This window comes from Sinocyclocheilus grahami, unplaced genomic scaffold (assembly GCF_001515645.1).
Source record: "Sinocyclocheilus grahami isolate Dianchi unplaced genomic scaffold, SAMN03320097.WGS_v1.1 scaffold96.1, whole genome shotgun sequence".
NCBI classification, from domain to species: domain Eukaryota; kingdom Metazoa; phylum Chordata; class Actinopteri; order Cypriniformes; family Cyprinidae; genus Sinocyclocheilus; species Sinocyclocheilus grahami.
In genome coordinates this window covers 241,198-266,346 of record NW_015505275.1, presented here as the reverse complement: position 1 = coordinate 266,346, position 25,149 = coordinate 241,198, and the positions used below count along the sequence as shown (strand labels likewise).

Sequence of the window (25,149 nt, the reverse complement as noted above, 5' to 3'; positions counted from 1 at the left end):
TGAAAAATCAGAGTCTACAATCCGCCATACTCATTCAAACAAAGCGTTCTGATGAGGGGGTTAAAAACAGGACAGAAAATATCCTATTACTTCAAATTTTTTCTTAACATAAGAGGACCTCAGAAAACAGTACAAAAAAAAACAAAGGCAGTTCATGACTGCCTTTAAATATAAAAATAACTTTCTGAAATTCACCATAAATTTCTCTACCATTCAAAAGTTCTATTAAGGCTTTTTTATACTTTTATTCAGTAAGGATGTATTCAAATGTTACAAAAGTCGTCCATTTCAAATAAACGTTCTATTAAACTTTCTACTAATCAAAGAATCCTGGGTAGCAAAAATATTAAGCAGCAAAACTTTTCAACATTGATAAGAAACTTATATGCATTACCCTTCAAAAGTTTTGGGTCAGTGACTTTTTTTTTTTTTAAAGAAATTAACACTTCTATTCAGCAGATGCTCTAAACTGATTAAAAGTGAAGTACAGTAAAGTATATATTTCAAATTCAAATAAATGCTGTTCTATTGAACTTTCCATTCACCACTGACTCAAATGTATTAAAGTTTCCACAAAAAACCCCCCCTGCAGCAGTACAATGATTTTCAGCTCAAGAAATTGATCATCAAATCACATTAGAACGATTTTTGAAAGATCATGTGACACTGAATACTGGAGTAATTAATGGCTGATACTGCACGTTTAAAAATCAAAACAAGGTGCGGGTGTTTTTATATCACTGTATTTCTGAAGGAAGACTATTTTTAGAATATTTTCGATGCCATTTTAATTTCATCTTGCATGTAATATGCCTGATAAAGCAGCGTTTGTGAGCTCAGCACTGCTATGTGTACAGCCGTTACTAGGGAAACCTCTGTTTCACCCGCTTTAAAGCACCTCCTGCTGGCAGAGAATGAATTAGCATTGCCTCTGTATAACACATATTAAAGTTCATAAGTGCAGCGCGGTTTTGTTTTCAGCGGAAACCAAGGAAACGATGTGAGCGCCACCTGCTGGCAGAGAGTGAATCTGCATCTCGTTCAGCTCATCCGCTGCTTCCGTTTCATGAAGATATTTTTTATGTATAGTTTCACAAAACTGAAGCCAGCACATTCAGTTTTCGTTTCAAATTTCTGCTCATGTTTCATGTATGCAGCATCTTTGTTTGGATCATTATTAAAATGCAGTGGTTGCCTCTAATTTTAAATGGAAAGAGCACAGACAAAGCCTTAGTTTGTTTATATGAAGAGATTTTTTATTTGTGTTATTTATTTGATTTGGGGCTTGTTTTGTTATTCACATTTACATTATATTTACATTGTTATTTAGCAGATGCTTTTATCCTAAGCAACTTACAAATGAGGACAATAGAAGCAATCAAAACCAACAAAAGAGCAATAATATGCAAGTGCTATATTAGTATATTATTATAGTGACATATTTCACAAACGTGCAGCATTTTGTCCAAGAAATAATAAAAGGACACATTTAATTTATAATTTGTCTTAAATCTCATTTCGTAAAAAATAAAATAAAAATAATCGTAAATCGAATCGTGAGTTGAGTGAATCGTTACATCCCTAGTGTATATTTATTATGTATAGATAAATACACATGCAAGAATTGTATGTTTATATATTAAATATATTTATTTATAATATAAATTATGAATATAACTATAGACATGTAAATATTTTCTAAATATATGCTGTATGTGTGTGTATTTATATATACATAAGTATACACAGAACACACATATATTGTGCAAACAAAAACTTATCTTGTATGCGATTAATCACGACTAATCATTTGACAGCACTAGAAAAAAATTGTAATTTTTCATAATATTCCTGTTTTACTATTACTATTTTGATTAAATAAACTCAGCCTACATTAGCAATAGTTATAGAAAAGTAGTTTTGGAACAATAAGTATACTCTCTAACTGTCATTCAAATTCCTGTAGTGACAGTTTAATCAAAATGGAGATACATACTCAATCCCTTCCTGCCTCCGCGGTTAGCAAAGTGCTCAGCCACACGGCCCAGCTGTCCTTGTTCTCCACATCCTGAGGTGTACAGCTCTCCATTCACAGTCAGCATCACCAGGTGGTCATTTCCTTTAGAATGAATGCAAAATATTACTATGCAGATTAGTTACATAGACAATGGCGTAAAGCTACATCTTGAATTCCTATGACCCACCTGAGACTATTTTAACCACGGGCTTGTCTATAGGAACTTTGACGGGCAATGTGCATTTTTTCATAGGCTCCAGAAGTCCAATGACACCATTATTGTCCTGCAATAGAAAAGATAGGTCAATCAAAACTGGTACAATGTTTCCACTCCACTGTAGGATATAAAAAGGCTATACTCACTCTAAAAGAGCCCCAGACATAGACGGTCCCCTCCTCCGTGAGGGCAGCTGTGTGACTGTCCCCTGCAGAAACCTGCACCACTTTTTCACGAAGGTCCACTTTGGCTGGCACCATCTCTGAGCCCTCATCTGATGCGTCACGGCCCAGTGCGCCCTCATCATTACAGCCAAATGTATAAATCTACACAGGGATTAGAGAAAACAGGAAGGATATCAGAAAGATAAGATAAAATAACATTGAACGGTCTCGTTAGTGGGCTCTGCACAATATACATAAGTATACACAGAACACACATATATTGTGCAAACAAAAACTTATCTTGTATGCGATTAATCACGACTAATCATTTGACAGCACTAGAAAAAAATTGTAATTTTTCATAATATTCCTGTTTTACTATTACTATTTTGATTAAATAAACTCAGCCTACATTAGCAATAGTTATAGAAAAGTAGTTTTGGAACAATAAGTATACTCTCTAACTGTCATTCAAATTCCTGTAGTGACAGTTTAATCAAAATGGAGATACATACTCAATCCCTTCCTGCCTCCGCGGTTAGCAAAGTGCTCAGCCACACGGCCCAGCTGTCCTTGTTCTCCACATCCTGAGGTGTACAGCTCTCCATTCACAGTCAGCATCACCAGGTGGTCATTTCCTTTAGAATGAATGCAAAATATTACTATGCAGATTAGTTACATAGACAATGGCGTAAAGCTACATCTTGAATTCCTATGACCCACCTGAGACTATTTTAACCACGGGCTTGTCTATAGGAACTTTGACGGGCAATGTGCATTTTTTCATAGGCTCCAGAAGTCCAATGACACCATTATTGTCCTGCAATAGAAAAGATAGGTCAATCAAAACTGGTACAATGTTTCCACTCCACTGTAGGATATAAAAAGGCTATACTCACTCTAAAAGAGCCCCAGACATAGACGGTCCCCTCCTCCGTGAGGGCAGCTGTGTGACTGTCCCCTGCAGAAACCTGCACCACTTTTTCACGAAGGTCCACTTTGGCTGGCACCATCTCTGAGCCCTCATCTGATGCGTCACGGCCCAGCGCGCCCTCATCATTACAGCCAAATGTATAAATCTACACAGGGATTAGAGAAAACAGGAAGGATATCAGAAAAGATAAGATAAAATAACATTGAACGGTCTCGTTAGTGGGCTCTGCACAAAGCTTGTGATAAATTTTTTTGTACTTACATTTCCTGTGTCGCTGAGGCAGACTGTATGCATGCCTCCAGCCACGGCCTGCACAATACCCTCAGGAAGAGTCACCAGAGCTGGTCTCTTCCTCTCCAGCACATCCTCTCCCAGGCCAAGCTGCCCAACATCACCCTGCCCCAGAACAAGAACCAGGCCCTTCTCCTGCCCGTGACTAACGTGAGAGACTACAAACAACCACAAAAACACAATGCATGAGATTTAACAGAATGCTTTTCAGATTTAGATCTTACAGAAAAACAACTTTATTGGACTTATTATTTGACTCCAATAAGACTGGCTGTGATCTGTAGTACCACATTCAAGCACTGATATAAAACGCAATATTATGGCTATAATGGCAAAAAAGTTCAGATGCTGTGGACTCTTGCATATCCATGGAAAGAATTCTCTTTTCAACCATTTGTAAAGACGGCCTCACAATTAAAACAAAGAAAGGTTTATCGTTTTTAGTGCAACTTAAGAGAATCTCTCCCCTAAATGGCACATAAAAAACAATTGGCAAAAACAGCTACAATGTGGGTCAGTTTAATCAATTTTTTTGTACTTACATTTCCTGTGTCGCTGAGGCAGACTGTATGCATGCCTCCAGCCACGGCCTGCACAATACCCTCAGGAAGAGTCACCAGAGCTGGTCTCTTCCTCTCCAGCACATCCTCTCCCAGGCCAAGCTGCCCAACATCACCCTGCCCCAGAACAAGAACCAGGCCCTTCTCCTGCCCGTGACTAACGTGAGAGACTATAAACAACCACAAAAACACAATGCATGAGATTTAACAGAATGCTTTTCAGATTTAGATCTTACAGAAAAACAACTTTATTGGACTTATTATTTGACTCCAATAAGACTGGCTGTGATCTGTAGTACCACATTCAAGCACTGATATAAAATTCAATATTATGGCTATAATGGCAAAAAGTTCAGATGCTGTGGACTCTTGCATATCCATGGAAAGAATTTTCTTTTCAACCATTTGTAAAGACGGCCTCACAATTAAAACAAAGAAAGGTTTATCGTTTTTAGTGCAACTTAAGAGAATCTCTCCCCTAAATGGCACATAAAAAACAATTGGCAAAAACAGCTACAATGTGGGTCAGTTTAATCAAAGGTCTGGCTATATGAAAATAGAGACTTGCCTTTTTGTTTTTTCACAATCGTAGAGTCCTCAGTTGCTGCAATTGTTTGTCTCTTGACAGCTTTTTTTGCAGGCATGGTTACTCAATTCTTGACAAAACCTAAAACTAGAAATGTTAACAATAAAGCAACTTCCTATATACTAGTAATAGTAAATATAATAGTACATAGAAAGTGTGTGTAATATGTATATCTATCTATCTATCTATATATTTAAAGGGGTCATATGATGCTGCTAAAAAGAACATTTTGTGTATTTGGTCTAACGAAATGTGAAACATTATTTTCCACATACTGTACATTATTGTTTTTCCTCTACGCCCCGCCTTTTTGAAAAGCGTCGATTTTTACAAAGCTCATTGGTCTGAAAAAGCGAGGCGTGCTGTGATTGGCCAGCTATCCAGTGCGTTGTGATTGGCCGAATACCTACGAATAAATGTTACGCCCCTCACCATACTGTTGATGCTGTGTCCCGGCCGGAGCGATGAGACAAAAACAATGGCATTGGAAAGAACAGGCTCTTACTTTTTTATGGTTTATACATCATTTTAATGCAGGAAATGATGTAAACATGGCGGAATAAGATCTGAACTCGAGTTCAACCCGCTGAAAGTTTAAACAGATCAAGCCTTATGCTGTGACACTTTGCAGTCCGAGGCTAACATGGTTCAACCACGTAACATTGGGTTTGACCATTAGTTATTTCAGAGATCACATCTCACAAGATCGACTAGTTTAAATAAGATTAAGAGCAATGAATGAATTAAACGGGACCAAACATGTTTGTTCTGCACACAGCTCACTTGCAGTTGCAGTCCAAAGCTCTGTTTGTATTACATTTCCTAGGTTTCTGAGAGACTTATACTTATTATCTTACCGTCGGAAGGCAGCTGAGACGAAAACCTACACTTATGAGTGAAAATAGCCCAGGTTCAAAGCATTTGCTTGTTCGAGGAGGTTTGTGAACACAAGTAACTCCTTGAGCCTGAGAGAATGTAACGCACGCGTCTCACTCCCGCTCTACTTCATGTGTTTCACTGGAACCGCGCTATTAAACAAATTCGCATGCGCCATCTATTGGAAAGGCGGGTTGGAAAACGTTGTGCTTGATTAACAATCGTCATTTCACTTTAAAATTAAACGTTTTTTTGCCTTAATTTTTTTTTTTTACATTTGTGTTTAATAGGCTTCAGCTAGTTATGGTCAATTATTTTTGAATTAATTATATACTTTTAAGCCATTCATAAATATTTTGAACAAAGTTTTTATATTTTCAATTAATTTTAGTGTAGGTTTTTGTAATTGCGGTATGTGCTTTTTTTGTTATAGTTTTTAATATTAGGCTATTATTATTTTAATTTTTTTTTATTTAGCTTTAATACATTTTTTATTTACAGTTTTAGTAATTCAACGACTTCAAATTAAATTGATTTCAGTTAAAAATACTTGTAGAAGCTGGAAAGAAAAAGAATACTGGAGTACGTTTCACAAGAAAATTCTATTTCAGTCTTTCTACCGCAAGGTTTCATTCAGTACTTAATTCAAGATTACTTGCCATTATTTGTGAAATTTACTAGCAATTTCTGAGTGAAAATAAAAAAACATTAATTTTTTTAAGCAGTTGCCAAGGCAACATTTCTCATTTTGATTTTTAGTTTTTCATATTTAATATTATTATAATTAATTTGTTTTTCAGCTTTATTTTAATTACCCCAAATATTGTTGCTGTTTTAGTTTTGGTTAACAATAACACCAGGTCAGACACCAGGAAGCCTCTACAGACGTAAAATTATAGCCACAATTACATAAATTAGTTATCTTACCTGTTCCTGGCCCTTTCTCTCTAAACCCTCAACACACCTCTGATGTTATATGCTTGTGGCACATTGTTGTCTCTTTTGCAATGCATTATGCACATTTGTAATGGCAATTTTTCGACTGTGATTACTCATATTTGCAGTATAATTTCTCATTATTTGGACATTAGATCTTAGAACTGTGAAAAGAAGGGCCTTACAAGGACCATACTTTTTCTTCGAGTAACATCTTTATTTCGGAAGTTCTGGACCCCAGAATATCTGGCTTTAGAAATTTACACCATTACTGTGTGTGCACAAAATGATACAGTCAACATTATAAGAAAGCAGGCATTTGTAAGAAAAATGAGAGTGACAAACATTATCGTTAAGCATTTTAATTTAGATTTAGAGGTGTTTACATCTAAACAGCAAATTTATTGTCAGTTTCTAAAAGTTCACACAATTAAAAAGCAAGAATATACAACGCTACATTACATTGTAGTGTCGAATAATACACTAATAATTTTGTGCTTAAAAAAATAGTAACCTATATGAGTTTCAATATATTTAAAATATTTTTCAAAATAAAAGGAAGACAAGATATACACAAACAGTCAGGTTCATCTACAGAATGGATCTGTACAGCAGAGCAATTCCTATTATCCTACTGGCCCAAAAAAACCCAACATCAATGACAAAATAATTGGAAAAAATGAAGAAGAGTTCCTACCGCAATAACCTCCCTGCCTTCACAAAAACTTCATTTCTAAAGCTGTATCAGTGCGTGTCCGGACTAAACTCATTCTCCTTTTAAATGGGCAATAAATAATCAGGAAATCCTTTTATTTAGAAATAAAATATTCTTTAAACACGACTTGAACACTTCTTAAAACGGAAACAGCTGGACCTCACTTTTACAGAAGGCGATATGATAAAAAAAAAAAAGATCACAGTTTTGCTGTAGATCAATAGTTAAATATGAAATGCTTACATTCTACCTAAAACTGATCCTATTTTCTTCTATTCCTCTCTCAAACAGTGAGGACCCCAAATTAAGGGGGAACCTGAATCCCTGTCTTGAATAAAGAGGGCCAAAGTTAAGAATAAAAAAAAAAACTTGTGCCTTAAAGTTTCTAACATTATGAACGTTCCAAAGAGTCAAACTAAGCGAAAAATTACAGCAGCCTATACAAACATACACAAATACACAATTATCATTCAGGCTCAGGCCTTACTCTTGCAATTCTTCTGTCTGCCCCGCTATGCTCAGTAACTAACACTTACTGTAGTATTACTGTATTTATTATTGTCACATCATTATTATTACTATTATTTTTAACTTTGTTACACTTCCCTGAAAGGAAATAACGTTTATCATACGAAGTAAAAGCAGAAAAAAGGCCATTCAGAGAGTAGAGAGAGGAATATCTGCCATTGGCACAAGTAACATCCTCTAATAAGTCCTTCATCGCCTCTCTGTCTTGGCACATGGGTCCCCTAAAGTCCAGGAGAAATACTGCATCTGTCCCCCAGGGGTCACCCGTCCCACACGTCAGTGGGTGGACAACTGAGAAACGGTTTGTTTTGATTGGTTTCTGAATGCTCCAGGCATCCCTGTGCATCTGAAGAAGTACATTCATAGTAAAAGCAGTCTGAAGGAGCTCTGACACCCTGAGGCTCCTCACCCAAAAAACAGCCATTTCTTCCCAATATCCACCGGCCTTTAAGTGCTTCATTTTCCAGTTAAAAGACGCTGTTAAGGACGATGGAACCTAGAAATGACATAAAAATTAAAATACAAGGTTAGATGCTTTGCACAAGAAGTTTCTGTATTTTTATATGTTGCAAGTAACCAGTACACACTTGCCTTGTGTAAATTCTGCTTTCCTCATGCACTTCCATCTCGGAGCTCTTAAACTCGTTGAGCTCTTTACGAATAGCAGCCTAAACAAACAGGTTAGAGTTGGGTGATCACGTGTAGAGCAGATATAGATCAATAAGCAAGACATTTAAAAGAAACCAAAAAAAAAAAAGAAGTATTTTGAGACTATTTATAATCTAAAAGACAAATGATATATATAAAGATCTCTAGATCTTTATATAGACACAAATGTGTGTGTGGTTGCAATTTTTATTTTGTAGATGTACCTTGTCTGCGGGAGTGAGTTTGGTCCATGGCTTGTCAGCACGGCGGTCGTAGTCCTGAGCGCATGTGACCTCCACATACTCGTGGAAACGTAATATTTTTCGAGCCTGTAGTTCGGCAACAGTCGGTCGTTGACTCAACTAAAAAAAGAAAACAGACAAGGGGCATGTCACAAATGCTGTCAGTTTGATTAAAATTCCTTGGAGCATTATTAGATTCATTCTCAATTCTTGCTAAAATCAACATTAATGTTATATTCCAGGTGAAATGTCATGCGAGCGAACCAAATCGCACCTTTCTGGTGAGTCTGCGCTTGATCTCCCTGACCTCTGCTTGTCTGTCTGCTTGATTTTTGGCTGGAGAGAAATGAGAGATAACATCAATACCAATCAGGTCGATTCAAAACCAATTTCATAGGAAAATTTTGTGGAGTATGATAAACTATTAGTGCATTAAAGTACAAAATAAAAGTGGAAAGCAAAGTACTTTGGATCTAATTTCACTTCATACGGAGAAAATATCATAAACTAAACCACATAGGCTCATTTGAGAGAAACAAAAGCAAGGACTTCACTCTATTTAGCAGAAAGTATCATTAATGTCTGCCGGTATATGAAACCAATAGAGACCGAGAGTAAAACATATGTGGGTCAGTGTCAATCCCTCAGTGAACACAGAGGGAATAAATGAGTAACTAATGAAATGAGGAAAAAGGGACAGAACAGAACGGAAGCAGGAAGATAAATCACAATACAATAACTGGAGTGAGTATAAAGAGGCAATTTACGCTGGAGAATGTTTCTCTGTTCCAACTCCTCAGCAGTAGGTCTCTGGCTCAATCGCCTACAGAAAAAAAAGAAAAAATTAATAAATTCTCTTTACATGTTATACAATATTTAAATAGTTAACTTAAATGTTAATTATTTTTTAAATAATTTTAATTATAATAAATAACAAAAAATATTATTATTTATTTGTATTTAAATATATATATATATGTAATTTAATATTTATATACATATACAAGTTTATATATAGCCAGTAGGTGCATATACACACACAGCATACATACAGGAAAAACATAAATAAATATTTATATTTATATTAATAATATTTATATTAACTATTTAATAATATTTATATTTATTTATTCATGTTTTTTTCCCCCATATGTATGTACGTATGCATGCTGTGAGTGTATATGCACCTACTGGCTATATATATACATATACAAATATAAATATTAAATTACACACATATACATACATATATAAATAAATGTAAATTAAGTTATTCCAAACTAACTTCTTGTTGGTTCTTCTTGCACTATCAACCTACAGCCTGTATTCACAGCTGTGTTCATATTCAGTACAACAGTTTTTCAGTGTAATTTGCATTTACGTGGGTGTGTGTGGCTGAGAGTGCTATTACCGTGTGAGTGCGCTACCAATCTGTGTGCGGATGGCCTCCCACTGCTCCTTGCTCTGCCACGACAGACCCGTGTGTTCTACTCTGGCCTGCCTCTCAGGAGCCTGCCTGTCTGGGGCAGAGGGCCGACTGCTCAACTTCAGCGCCAATGTGTCCTTCCTTTTCACCCTGCTGGCCAGAGCACCTGTAGCGAGCAAACACACATGCGCACATGCATGCAGTCAGAAGTTCTGGCTCTCTTTTATATGGACAGATGTCCGAGTATACGATTCTACTAAAAGAAAAACACTGTGAAATGAATAAAGACAGCAGAAGGCACTTTCTAAACACACAAACACAAATGTATTTTTTTTTTAAATTTACAAATGTAATTTAAAACTTTATATTTATATAAAAAAGAAGATAGTTCAAAGAGATAGTTAGTTAATTAAAGTTGTGAAAATTAATTTTCACAATATTAATGTTTTTATTGTATTTTTTAACAAATAAATGCTTTAGTCAGCACATGCAATGTACAGTAATAAAAGCTATTCACATACTTGGTGGGCTGTCGTCATCCTCGTCTTCATCTGAATCATCGTCCTTGTACAGCACAGGCCCATCCGAGTCGCTCTCCTCCGGCTGTTGATCTTCCTCATCTTCCTCCTCCTCGCTGCTGTTGTTTCCTTCAGGGATTATGCTGATGCTCAGATCCCCCACCAGGCATCTGCGGCTACGAGGCTCAAGTTCTGGCTGGGACTGAGGGGATGGGAGGTGATCAGGTGGAGGTTCCTCATCGTCATCATCATCGTCCTCTTCTTCCTCCTCTTCATCAGAGTAGTCATCTTCATCCCTGCATAAATAAAAATATATTTCATACAACAGGATCCATATGCGTGTAATAAAATTTACTGTTTTTGCAAGAGAGACAGAAAAGATAATTTTTTTTTTTTAGAAAAACGTCATCAGAGCCACATAACGCAGGACAGATTTGAACCAGCATCTCCCAAATGTTTACGGAGGGAGAGGCAGCAAGAGCATAAAAAGGAAGGCCAAAAAATTAAGATAATATTTCTAGAAGTTAATAAAAATAATAAATAATTAAAGTTAATAAAATGGTAAATAACATTTGACTCATGTGATGTTTTGGCACAAAAATTTCTGGGGACCTCAAGGAAAAATTATATGATATCATGACCCCTTTTATATGTAATATATTATTTTCTTTGAGAAGTTTAAAATACAAGTAATTATAAGTGTCACTATATACAGTAGGTTTAGTAATATAAGCTTGCTTTGTAATTTTTTTATAAATAATCGTTGCGGTTGCTTGTGAAACATAGTTTACATTACAGGCCCAATTTTATATTTATATTTTTCTTATATATACACAAAAAAATATAAAACTACAAGCTTAAAAAGAAGGACGTGCTAAAATTTGGCTTCAGCAGTATAGAGGCTGACACAATGTAATATGTTTTTAAGTTATATTCATTATACAAAGATGATCCATTCACAATAAGAACTATAATACATATTTACAAAATATGTGAAGTGAAATTTCATTTCATGCCAACTTTAACATTATCACAAAGATTTTTAAAAGTGCTTTTTTCTTCGTTTTGTTGTGCAGCAACAAAACAATGTTTAAAAATTAATTTTTTATTTATAATTCAATTTTTTGATTGACGGCTCTATTAATAAGTACAGAAAATGGCCAAACTTCACTCACAGTTTGAGAGGCTGGATGGTGACTGGCAGTGGGCGGCTGCCCTGGTACTCTGGTGGCGTCTCAAACAGAAGTGAGTGGGCACGCTGGGAGCCATCTGGGTGTGGGAGAGCAGGTCCTGGGCTACTGAGCGCCCTCTGGATCATGATGTGTAAGGGAACAGGGGCTTGACGGGCTGGTGGTTCCTCCGGAGGGCTGGGAGGGTCAAAGTGGACAGGAAGTGGCTGGGGCAAGGGGTAGGGGTAGGAGTGTTGGTGGAGGAGATGATGGGTGTGGGCCCGTGGTGGGGAAGGGGGGATGTGTGTGGGGAGAGGTGGGGATGGGGGAGGCGGGGGCAGCTGGTAGCCCCCAGGGATGTTGGCCCTCATGTCCTCGGACAGAATGGAGGGAAGGGAGGAAATGGTCAAAGGGGAGTCCTCTGCATTGCGTTTGGTGACAGGCGTGGTTCTTTTCGGGGGCATAGGGGGCGAGGGCTTGGCCGGTACTAGGTTGACACCTCCTTGTGTGAGTTCAGCTGTAGTATTAAATGTACAAAAAAAAAAAACATTGTAAATCTAAGTAACAATTTTTCCATTGAAAAATGACTAATATTACATGAACAGTTCACCTAAAAATGATAACTCTCTCATCATTTACTCATCCTTTATGCCATTCCAAACCAGTATGCCTTTTTCCATTCTTTTAGACAAAAGAAAACTTTTTTTAATGAACCTTGTAAATGAAATGAGTTGATCCAGTTCACAAAACCAGTCAAAATAATTCCTTCTCAACTCCTTGAATTAATGATTCAGCTCCCAGGAGCAGTATTATTTTAACTAAAACTAAAATTATTAAAATTATTTTCCTTAATTGAAATAAAGCTAGAAAGCAAGTGTAAATATTAGATTGAAAACTTAAATGGTTGGCACAGCATTGTCTTTCAGTTACAATCTTTCTGAAAATCCTGCATCGAATTGTGCTTTGTTTATAAACGAATCTGTGGTAAAATTAAGTGAACAAAGGACTGAGTTCTTACTGACGTGGTCTGAAACTTAGGGTGTTTTAACACCAGGAGAGTCCGCTAGTTCACTTGCTTTGGTCCGGACTAAATAGTGTTGATTATTTTTGTTTTGTGTGGTTTACTTTCACGGTGCCCATTTTGCAAGTGAACCAGAAATTGTAAACAAAACCGCACGTGTGCTAAGCTCATCTATTCATTGAACAGAAATTCTCAAGCAGGTAAAAGCAGCAAGTGCAAAAACAGGTGCGCACCCGATTGCGATTGCTGTATTGACACCTGCCAAAAAAGATCTGCACCAAGAGGGAAAACAAAATTGAGTTCGATTCAATCGAACCAAACAAGACAGGTGTGAATTCACCATTTACTTTAAAAATAAAGTTCATTCACTCTTTCCCAATGTTGGGATCAGAAGGAAAGCAATGCAAAGACTGTTTTTTTCCACAGGTTGGCACTGCGCAGCATCTTGTTGTCTTCAGAGCCATCTTTATCGCTTGGTTTCTGCGTAGACCTGCACTTGCCATTTACCTACTATGTGCACAAATCAGTGGGCGGGGCTAAACGGGCAGTGATGTAGAAGCAGACGTTGATCATCTTCTGCGGAGGCAGTGTTTAGCCACACTATTAAATCATAAAGTGGCACATTCAACAACCTGTCATTTTGGCAGACTGGCTTCAATATAAGCTGTTTCTAGACTGAAGAGAAAGTTTTGAGTTCTGAAACTTGCAGAATGTTTTTATAGCACAATGACCTCATATGTGTCAAAAGATCAAAGGACTTTAGATTTTTTTCAGTTCATGACTCCTTTAAATTTTCTGTTTCACTTGGAAATACATCAAATTATGAAATCAAAATGGGTTGCAAATGGCAATTCATGTTGACTTTAAATGAATGAGAGATAAACAACCAGCTAAAGCCATAGATATATACCCAGATGATCAAAATATATGTCAACAGCACCACTATCTTCAACATGTTAGGTTGAGCTAACAACTGTCATTATACCAACAAAAATGGTATGCCACAGCACTGTGCAACCAACCATGATATAGTTACTAACACAAATGGTGTCAGCAAGACCCATGTACAAAATCTACTCTTATAATGCAGCAGAGCAACAGTCTGGTGGCTGCAGTTCAACAAAAAGATCTGGACCGTTCCAGTGTACTGTGACTCAGCACATTGTTTATAAGCAGTAAAACAACACACAAGTGAGATGTACAGCTCTGCCTTTCAGAAGCACTGACAAAATAAAAATAAAAAAACACACAAAATTACAAAAACAAACTAAAATTAAAAGTGAAATTTTTCAAACTAAAACCGAATTCTAAATGAAAACTAAATAGAAATAAAAACTAAAACTATTTAAAAAAAAAAACGAAAAATATCAAAATAAAAAGCCCCCTAATTCTAAATATCAATAAATATTATAATATATAAATAATACTAAAATAACACGGCACAAAAGAAAATTAGTGACAAATGCCTTACATTTTCATCTGTTACATAAAGTTATTATATGATTTTAGAAGTCATACGGACTTCATTTATGATACTTTTAAAGTCCTTTTGTATAATTGTTGAAGATTGAAAACACAATGTAACTGCATTGTAAAAAGCATTCAGTACAGAAAAAGTTTAATAAAATACATAATCATACAGTTTTATAATGGGCATGAAGGGATGAGTAAATGACTGAAATTTAATTTTTGATGAACAAACTTTTCACATTTCAGATAAGTGGTATATTAGTAGAATCAAATGGCTCCCATCCCAACTTGCCAATAACATCACCGAAGACCAACTAATTCTTACAGAGCACATTCTAAGCAAGCAAGTTCATTGACAAAAAGCCATGTGACTGCTAAATCGATGCATTCCGAAGCCCGTGTCACATGACTTAGATGATTTGTTATACGGAACTGCCAAAGACATGGTGTAAGTACAATGAAGTACAGCGGTCAAACATTATTTTTGTGAAGGAAGCATAAATTAAGCTAAACATGCTTTGGATTAGCCTAGCTTGCCTCTCTACGATTCAAATGCATGAATTTCAGCCCTAAATCGAAGCAACCCGCAGGCTTTCAGCATGTGATGAGGTGGACTGGATTCATTCCTCGTTCTCTAATCTCACAGCTGCTTGTGGAGCAACTGTTGCCTGGAGTAGTTTATATGAACATATGCTAGCATCTGCTTTGGCATGATAGGGCATTTCCAGCAGCAGTGGCTAAGATCGGCTCAATTCCACAGGGGGTCTTCTAGCCGTTTAAACACCTGTTAATAATGTGCCAAAGTGCTGCACGCTTGTGACAGCTTTAATGCCTGAAATATGCAGTTTTGCACTTGAGAATGTGAGTGAGAGAGAAAGAGTAGAGCCGAAGCAGCAAGGGGGCGCGTTAGTCCCACGATCAGGTGGTGCGCTAAAGGCATGCTTTGCTGAGAGTGAAAAAGATGAGGCTAGCGCAGACGGCAGCAGATGAAGGACGCAGCTTTGGTGACAGGCCCGGCCTCGACGTTTACCTGTGCGCATGCCTCCTGCCCGCCGACAGAGGTAGACAGGCAGGGACAGGTAGACGTCATGGTCACCCTCACGCTTCCAACAGGACCAGTAGAGGGGGAAATCGCTGCCGTCACCCCCATGCAGGGTGGAGGCTGGCGGGGGGACAAAAACACACAGTCCCCGGGCGTCACACAAACACATATCTTCACAAAGCAGGGACGACTTATTCCTCTAAATGACTGGAAACATCACGCCAGTGTGCATGACGGAGACATTACACACTGAAGGTTTTTAAAGTCAACGTGAAATCAAAATTGACCCCATTTATTGTCTTAATGCACATTCCTGGTATTACTGCGATTCATTCATCAGGCTAATCTAAAGAAAAAAGAGATCCTGATTTCTAATCAAATTATTACATGAAAAAAGTGTTATCCACTTCTTAAGTCTGACTTCACGGTTCCCATAAATGGCTGAAATCATATTCTCAATAGAAACAGGCTTGAACAGATACATCAAATTATGAAATCAAAATGGGTTGCAAATGGCAATTCATGTTGACTTTAAATGAATGAGAGATAAACAACCAGCTAAAGCCATAGATATATACCCAGATGATCAAAATATATGTCAACAGCACCACTATCTTCAACATGTTAGGTTGAGCTAACAACTGTCATTATACCAACAAAAATGGTATGCCACAGCACTGTGCAACCAACCATGATATAGTTACTAACACAAATGGTGTCAGCAAGACCCATGTACAAAATCTACTCTTATAATGCAGCAGAGCAACAGTCTGGTGGCTGCAGTTCAACAAAAAGATCTGGACCGTTCCAGTGTACTGTGACTCAGCACATTGTTTATAAGCAGTAAAACAACACACAAGTGAGATGTACAGCTCTGCCTTTCAGAAGCACTGACTGGCACGCTCATTGACTGCTTTCCAAATGGACAGCAGGAGGCAGTGTGGAGATTTAATGTTTGAGACACAATGTTTAGACATTTCAAACCATGAAAAGCTTGATGCTTTGGCGTAAAGAAAAGACAAAATAATTTACTCTGTGCCTACAGACAAATCACAGCCAGCTGATTTTCAATTTAGCAGGACTGTTGTTTTATACTGCTGTAATATACCATTCCTAAATTAAACTGAATGTATTGATTATATTTAATATTTTAAGTCAAGCACTAAATTATATTCAACAACAGATACTGATATCAGCAGGATGAAATTTTGCATGCGGTTGTAAGGAGCACTTCTCATTTGATTTAACAAGCACATTTAAATGGACAAATTCTCCATTTAAAATAAGAAATAGTTCCCATTAAATTGGAACAAACATGCCTATTGTTTTTCTGCACCTATTTTGACCCCCCTCATCAGAACACTCTGTTTGAATAGGTGTGGCGGATTGTAAACTCGGAAGTAAACACCCACTGCTATGATTGGCTGACAGTTGTGTATGTTTGACAGCCTACATCCGTCACAGATGGACACTGTTGTGATTTAAATACTCAAATAAATACTCAAAAATAGTGATCACGTATTAAAAACAGTTACTCACACTTGTGTGGTACGACATTACTGTCAGATCCAATATAGTTGGCACAGCATTGTCTTTCAGTTACAATCTTTCTGAAAATCCTGCATCGAATTGTGCTTTGTTTATAAACGAATCTGTGGTAAAATTAAGAAAATATATTGAAGAAAAACAGACATGGGAGTCTTGGTAAAATTGCTCTAACAATCATATAAGCATCAGTGTGGTCTCTTTATGAGATGCTGTAGTGTGTGCCTATGGAGCAAGAGCAGCAGGTTTGCTTTCAATATTAGTTAGAATATTTAAAAAATCTCTCAAACTACACTAATACACAGTTACAAACAGACAGAAATTATTTAATACATAATATTTATGTATTAAAGGATTTTCTTGCTATACAAGTTGTCACAGTATCTAACATGTGAAGTGCGAAAGCATCTGAATATTACTGAAATTCTCATTTTAATTCTAAGCTGTTTTGACTTCCCTCACTGAGCATTTTACTAATTTCCTCATTTGCACCATTACAAGTTTGCCTAAAACAGTTGCATAGCATTTTCACCTTTTCACTTTTACCAACCAAATGTTTCCACTGCTGATCAGTTGTTCCTGTTTAGAAAAGGGATTTTAAATATATCTTTTATACACTAAAATATTTTAGAATTTAAAAATGGTTATAAATATATAAATAAACATCATAAATCTAAGTATTATATCATATTAGTAATAAATATACTTAAATTTTAATGCCATAAGATGAGTCATCTGTGGTGATCTGCAATGTCCTTACCACACAAATCTACACCCATGCCTGTGCATTTAATAGGGAGAATTAAATATCACAATTTTATCAGTGAGCTCACATGAGGAAGCAAATTAATTGTGTCTAGTAATTTCACTGACTTTTATAGGGGTCATGTTATCTTGTATGACATTTGTGACCACTCACCCAACATGGCAGGGTGGTTGCTACGGTTGATTGGCTTGGGTGGAGGGAGAGGGGGCTGTTTGGTGGGCTGGGCTGGGACATTGCCCATAGAGGATGGTGCTGAAGAGGTGGTAAGGGGAGCGCTGCTGGAGGCCTGTGTGTTGGCGCCTGCCGAGGATACATTTCGTAGTGGTTTTCCAGCCGTGCTGACAGCTGAGGAGGAGGAGGAGTTGGAGGAGGCAGAGGAAGAAGAGAAAGCAGCTGCGGGGTTGTGGACAGGGGTGCGGGGCAAACTGTCAGCACCAGGTTCCGGGGTGGAAGTCATCAGCCATTTGGGGGGCATGACGGACTGCTTGGGGGGCAGAGGCTCACGCAGTGTGTCCCTCAAAACCTCTGAGTTAGGAACGTATTGACTGCTGTCTGATTCTGTAAGGGAATACATAATATTCAGAAAAACAAATTAAAATGCTTATTTTGTGTTATGCTTAGTTTGAGCCTCAAAATGATCTGAAATTAGTGTTATGTTTAATACTTCTAAGTTTAAATTTCACAGTGGAACTGCTTCAAATAAACTGACAGAAAAATCTGATTCAGTGAATCAAATACATCACAGTGTTGTTATTGTAAACTAAAACTAAAACCTAAACTATAAAACATAGTATAATAATTTTAGTTTATTAAAAATAAAGTTGGACATTTAAAGATTTAAATACTTAACCTGAAAATTTGTCATGTTGACTTGGCAACTAACTGAAATTAAATGTGCAATCAGCAAAATTACTACAACTAAAACTGAAATATTTAAAAACAAAACTAATAAAAAATGAAAGAACATGAGAAAATCAGTAAAATAAAAAAAAGAAAGCTAATTAAAAATGTGAATAAATACCATAATAGTATTAGGGCTGCTGCGATAGACGGTGTTGACGGCTATATCACTTGCCCACCGCGACACCGTCATTTAGATTTTTTTTATAGTAATAAAAATCATTTAGTTCAGTTAGAGAACATACACTACAATTAAAACTGAACGCGGCTGCTCAGTGTAGCGTGCCGAACGACAGTTGCCTCACAGATCAGATTTCATTTATCACTTGAGGAGAAGCTGACAAGAAGAGTGAGGCGAGAGACAGACGAGATGATGGCAGAAGAGTTTCAAAACGACATGCAAAAGCGCCCATTAAAAATGTGAATAAATACCATAATAGTATTAGGGCTGCTGCGATAGACGGTGTTGACGGCTATATCACTTGCCCACCGCGACACCGTCATTTAGATTTTTTTTATAGTAATAAAAATCATTTAGTTCAGTTAGAGAACATGCACTACAATTAAAACTGAACGCGGCTGCTCAGTGTAGCGTGCCGAACGACAGTTGCCTCACAGATCAGATTTCATTTATCACTTGAGGAGAAGCTGACAAGAAGAGTGAGGCGAGAGACAGACGAGATGATGGCAGAAGAGTTTCAAAACGACATGCAAAAGCGCCTGTTTTAAAAATATTTTGGATTTTGAAATCCTGTTGACTTCTGCCATTTATCTAAGGTGATGTAGCATCTGGACCAATCAGACACAATTTTTTTTGTTATATTTAACAAATACTCCATAAAACCCCTCAATCAACAAGACAACTATGAGGGCTCAATGGACCCTACCCCCGAAATGCAGCTAAAGCCTCAAAAAGGCAGAACAGGCCTCTGGTTCCATGGCAACCAATGCAGATAACACTAGTTCTATTGCACAAAGGAATGCGGGCAGAGCAACTCTCAATTAATTTACCCTTAGGAAAGACACACAATGTCCATAAAAATGGACTCTTCTCTAATTAATTCATAGAAAAATCTTTATGTGAATGAACACACATCTCCTCAGGACATTGTGTATACCATTACTGTTTTTGTATACGTGCCGAACGACAGTTGCCTCACAGATCAGATTTCATTTATCACTTGAGGAGAAGCTGACAAGAAGAGTGAGGCGAGAGACAGACGAGATGATGGCAGAAGAGTTTCAAAACGACATGCAAAAGCGCCTGTTTTAAAAATATTTTGGATTTTGAAATCCTGTTGACTTCTGCCATTTATCTAAGGTGATGTAGCATCTGGACCAATCAGACACAATTTTTTTTGTTATATTTAACAAATACTCCATAAAACCCCTCAATCAACAAGACAACTATGAGGGCTCAATGGACCCTTCCCCCGAAATGCAGCTAAAGCCTCAAAAAGGCAGAACAGGCCTCTGGTTCCATGGCAACCAATGCAGATAACACTAGTTCTATTGCACAAAGGAATGCGGGCAGAGCAACTCTCAATTAATTTACCCTTAGGAAAGACACACAATGTCCATAAAAATGGACTCTTCTCTAATTAATTCATAGAAAAATCTTTATGTGAATGAACACACATCTCCTCAGGACATTGTGTATACCATTACTGTTTTTGTATATTGTCTTTTGAATTATATACTGTTTTGTGTGTGTTATGATAGATCACTAGTTAATATAACTCCACCGATACCATGTTTGGTCTCTTTGAATTTGTCTTCTGATGATCAAAATGAGCGTTTATATTATATGTGGATACCTATGCAACATATTAGTGTTCTAAGAATCTTTAATAGTTTGCATATCAACATCCAATCCAGTTCCCTATGCAAATTACCATGCTCTCAGACAAAGGGTCATAAACCCCCCCCAGTATTTCCAACCTCCCGCTTGGAAATTCAGCCTTTCTCATTGGACAAACCCATCCTGAGAGGCGTTAATCTTCTCGGGCTTTGAAGGGCTCACGCACAGTTCCGCCTAAATCTTCTGATTGCTGCCCGTGTGGAGAGCCTGAGCCGGTGTGGGCGTGCCTGGTGGGCTCCAACATATAGCCCTTCAGTCTGCAGTTCTGTTAGATTATGAGAAGATGCCCACCGCGACACCGTCATTTAGATTTTTTTATAGTAATAAAAATCATTTAGTTCAGTTAGAGAACATACACTACAATTAAAACTGAACGCGGCTGCTCAATGTAGCGTGCCGAACGACAGTTGCCTCACAGATCAAAATGAGCGTTTATATTATATGTGGATACCTATGCAACATATTAGTGTTCTAAGAATCTTTAATAGTTTGCATATCAACATCCAATCCAGTTCCCTATGCAAATTACCATGCTCTCAGACAAAGGGTCATAAACCCCCCCCAGTATTTCCAACCTCCCGCTTGGAAATTCAGCCTTTCTCATTGGACAAACCCATCCTGAGAGGCGTTAATCTTCTCGGGCTTTGAAGGGCTCACGCACAGTTCCGCCTAAATCTTCTGATTGCTGCCCGTGTGGAGAGCCTGAGTCGTTGCGGGCGTGCCTGGTGGGCTCCAACATATAGCCCTTCAGTCTGCAGTTCTGTTAGATTCTGAGAAGATGGGGATGCTGAGCTAGTCTTCTAAGGACACCCTAAGTTTGTGCCAGGCCTCGGCCTTGACTTTCCATTCACCAAAGATCCTAGGATCTCAGCTGATGTCTCTCTTAGCTCTTTTTCACTTTCCACTGGGAAGAAACTCCCAATCACCACTGAGTCAGAACATCTTTGGAATTCATCACTCTTCAAACCCAGGAGAACATGATCGCAAGTCCAAAACCTTGAAACCATCAAGACTTTCATCCGAGACTGCAACCAGACACTCGACAACGACCAAGACAATGCAAGTATCGTACATTTAACTAAACGAAACAGAAGTTTAGTATAAGCAGTAGACCCCGTTATAAAACGGCACTGATGGTTTTTAACTCATGTCGTTCTGAATCATTTTCCATAACTGCATTCCTCTGGTTCTCTAATGGCTTCATTCATCCACTTTAGCTCCCCTTTTGTATGTCTGCGTGAGTGTATGTAGGTTTGTTTGTTTGTTAGACTAGTTTGTGTTAGTGTTTAGTTAATAAAACTCTTGTGCACAAATTACATGAGTTTCTGATTCTGCCTTGCAAATGAATGTCCCTTTACGATTTTGATCCTTGCTACATACTCTAATGCATTAATACTGTATGAAAGTATTTTCTGTGGCCACGAAAATATCCTTTCCTAGAGTTGATATGAACTTACACTGAATGTTCTCTGGATGAACAGATTAGTTGAGGGCAATTGAATTCTGCTACAGTTACTACTGGCAGATGATATAAATAATTGTAATTAATCATAATTACTTGTAATTATTTATATAAAATTTCCCTTTTGAGCTGATTTGCCACAGTGATATTGGAAGTATTTTTAAACATTCATTTCTAATTTATTTGGTTCCACATGTTTGCGGATTATAATTTATTTAAACTGTGTAGCCTATTTTTTAAAATTTTGTCTCAAAGCTTTCTTATTCATTTTGCTAATAAACGTACGTTTCTTATTTATTTGGTTCCACAGTGTTTACTGATTTTCAGTTTTGTATACCTAACCTTTATGCAAGTTATTTGTTATTTTATATTAGGCATATAGCATAGTGCATTTTTATTAGTTTTGTTAATAAAAGTTCTATGTTCTATGTATTTTGTTGTTGCTTGAATTTAATTCAAGCAATTGACGCTGAATTGACGGCAATTTGAAAGTGAAGGTAAAATGTGCATGCACTTTTAAGCCATTTAAAAGCAAAGGAAAGCGTGGAAAAGAGGGAAAACTAACAAACGAACTAAAAACAAACAACTGCTTGATGTCGAATTGCCGCTAATTTGAAAGTGAAAGTAAAATGCGCACGCCGCTTTTAAAAGCTATTTAAAACAGAGGGAAAACTACCCCCCTCCCCTTGCCAGTGATATCGGTTTTAACGGTGTTGTCACTAGGGATATGCCGGTATCAAATTTTCATGTTGTGATTAATTGCTAATGCTTTTAAATCGCAGTATACGGTAATGTCACGATATTTAAATTTAGTTTCATAGTTTCATAATACAGTATTAACAGGTTTAATAACTTTTTCTTATAACAAAATAACTGAACATTTAAATTAGGGATGTAACGATTAACTGCGAGCCGGTTGAAAATCGATTCAAATATGTGACGATTCAAATCGGTTGAGATGCTAAACAAATCGCGATTAATTTAGGTGTAGGAGTTTATATGAATGTATGTCTGAGGGGAACTTACTGTCTTTAGAAATGTTTAGATGGTATGTGTTCTTTTCATCTTGCCTCTGTATAACGCATATTAAAGTTCATAAGTTCAACGCTGCTTTGTTTACAGCGGAAACCAAGGAAACCACCTGCTGGCAGAGAGTGAATCTGCATCTCATTCAGCTCATCCGCTGTTTCATGCAGATATTTTTATGTATAGTTTCACAAAACTGAAGTCAAACCATTCTGTTTTTGCTTCAAATTTTGAAATTATACAATCTAATTTAGATTAAAAACTGCTCATGTTGCATGTATGCAGCATCTTTGTTTGGATCATGATTAAAATGCAGTGGTTGCCTCTAATTTTAAATGGAAAGAGCACAGACAAAGCCTTATTTTGTTTATATGAAGAGATTTATTTGATTTGTGTTACTTATTTGATTTGGGGCTTTTTTTTTTAATTTCAATGTAGTTTTGTTATTTACATTTACATTATATTTACATTTTGTCATTTAGCAGACGCTTTTGTCCAAAGCGACTTACAAATGAGGACAATAGAAGCAATCAAAACCAACAAAAGAGCAGTAATATGCAAGTTCTATATTAGTATATTATTATAGTGTTGTATTTAAATTTCACAAAGAAATGTGCAGCATTTTGTCCAAGCAATAATAAAAGGACACATTTAATTTATAATTTCTTAAAGCTCATTTTGTTAAAAAATAATAATAACCGTGAATCGAATCATGAAATAAAAATCGTGAATCGAATCGCAAGTTGAGTGAATCGTTACATCCCTAATTTAAATTAAACATTTTACAGAAAAAAAATGTATACAGAAAAATGTATAAAGATACAAATTTTACACAGATTAAAGTGCAAAAGAACTATATATACCAATTGGTATCACTTTACAATATGAGCTCATTAGTTAACCTTAGATATTGCATTAACATTCACAATGAGCAAAAGCTACATTTGCTACAGAAGTTATTAATCTTTTTTAAAAATACAACTCTTAAAGGGGTCATATGATGCGATTTAAATTTTTCCTTTCTCTTTGGAGTGTTACAAGCTCTTAGTGCATAAAGAAGATCTGTAAAGTTGCAAAGACTAAAGTCTCAAAACCAAAGAGATATTCTTTATAAAAGTTAAGAGTGAGCCACACCTACCTAAAACGGCTTGTTCTAACACGCCCCCACATACCGATCTGGGAAGATTTGCATAACACCGCCCAAATGTTCATGCAAAGAAAGAAGGCGTAACTTTTATTCTCGCTGTAGTATTGTTGACGCTGCAGCCATGTCCTGAAGGCGCTGTGTGCTTGGTTGTGAAAGCGAAACAACTTTGTTTGGTCTTCCAAAAGAGGACGATATCCGCTTCGTCATGCCTGGAGCTGATCCGTGCTGGTCGCTGAGGGAATACATCAACTTTCACCGTGGACAAAGTGGAGTTCAGCCCGCCTCAGCTCACTCTATCCCGGCCTCAGCACACGCTAAGCCGGGGCTTCCCCTCATGCTAGGCCGCTGTGTTTTTCGTTGCCACTGATGATTCAAACGCGAGTTTTGGTCAGTAGAGTAGCACAAAAAGACAGTATAAGTCATTATAATCAGTAATTATGTCCCCACTGGATGCAACAAATGCCTCGTTTATAATAGGTTTTAATGTTTTTGTCTCGTCGCTCCGGCCGGACACGGCATCAACAGTATGTGAGGGGCGTAACATTTCCGTCTCACGCTTGAGGTATTCGGCCAATCACAACGCACTGGATAGCTGGCCAATTAGAGCACACCTCGTTTTTTCAGACCGATGAGCTTTGTAAATATCTACGCATTTCAAAAAGGCGGTGCATAGAGGAGAAACAATAATGTACAGTATGTGGAAAATAATGTGTTTTTTTTACTTTAAACCGCATAAACACATTTCATTATATCAAATAATGTTCTTTTTAGCAGCACCATATGACCCCTTTAAGCCCGATTCAGACAGTAATTGTTTCTCATATGGATGTCTGTTAAAAATAAATTTACATATCACCTCAGTGATAAAACTTGTGGATTCGGATGGCGATCTATTTATTTACAAATTATTATTGTGTAAAATGTATTTTAAAATGCTTATTATTATGTAAAATGTATTCTTATTATTCCGAGCATATTTTATAATATATAATCCTATTTATTATTTGATTATTTAAATCTCCCGTTTAAAAATAGGAAAATAGACGTGCTATAGTTGTATATAATTATACGCGATATATATA

At 37.0% G+C, this 25,149-nt stretch overlaps 2 protein-coding genes across 7 annotated transcripts in view; both read right to left on the bottom strand.

Moving 5' to 3' along the window:
- Positions 1–5,810, bottom strand: part of LOC107587746 (regulator of chromosome condensation-like) — an 8,970-nt gene extending 3,160 nt beyond the window's left edge. Inside the window, exons 1-6 of one of the 2 annotated variants that reach the window (XM_016275640.1) lie at positions 5,627–5,810; positions 4,752–4,850; positions 4,166–4,353; positions 3,298–3,477; positions 3,122–3,218; positions 2,914–3,036 (exon numbers count right to left, since the gene is read on the bottom strand). In XM_016275640.1, the coding sequence (XP_016131126.1) occupies positions 2,914–3,036; positions 3,122–3,218; positions 3,298–3,477; positions 4,166–4,353; positions 4,752–4,827 (664 nt within the window). In that variant the 5' untranslated portion in view covers positions 4,828–4,850; positions 5,627–5,810. Of the gene's footprint in view, positions 1–2,913; positions 3,037–3,121; positions 3,219–3,297; positions 3,478–4,165; positions 4,354–4,751; positions 4,857–5,626 lie in introns of both variants that reach the window. The other variant, XM_016275639.1, reaches the window with a different exon arrangement.
- A 1,117-nt stretch (positions 5,811–6,927) lies between these two features.
- phactr4b (phosphatase and actin regulator 4b) overlaps positions 6,928–25,149 on the bottom strand; it is a 63,039-nt gene continuing 44,817 nt past the window's right edge. For 4 of the 5 annotated variants that reach the window (XM_016275636.1, XM_016275637.1, XM_016275634.1 and 1 more), the window contains 10 exons: positions 17,825–18,229; positions 15,349–15,480; positions 11,834–12,344; positions 10,662–10,954; positions 10,126–10,306; positions 9,482–9,537; positions 8,989–9,050; positions 8,697–8,834; positions 8,416–8,492; positions 6,928–8,320 (listed from right to left, as the gene is read on the bottom strand). In XM_016275636.1, coding sequence (XP_016131122.1) covers positions 8,305–8,320; positions 8,416–8,492; positions 8,697–8,834; positions 8,989–9,050; positions 9,482–9,537; positions 10,126–10,306; positions 10,662–10,954; positions 11,834–12,344; positions 15,349–15,480; positions 17,825–18,229 — 1,871 coding nt within the window. In that variant the 3' untranslated portion in view covers positions 6,928–8,304. The remainder of the gene's footprint in view (positions 8,321–8,415; positions 8,493–8,696; positions 8,835–8,988; positions 9,051–9,481; positions 9,538–10,125; positions 10,307–10,661; positions 10,955–11,833; positions 12,345–15,348; positions 15,481–17,824; positions 18,230–25,149) is intronic. The other variant, XM_016275638.1, reaches the window with a different exon arrangement.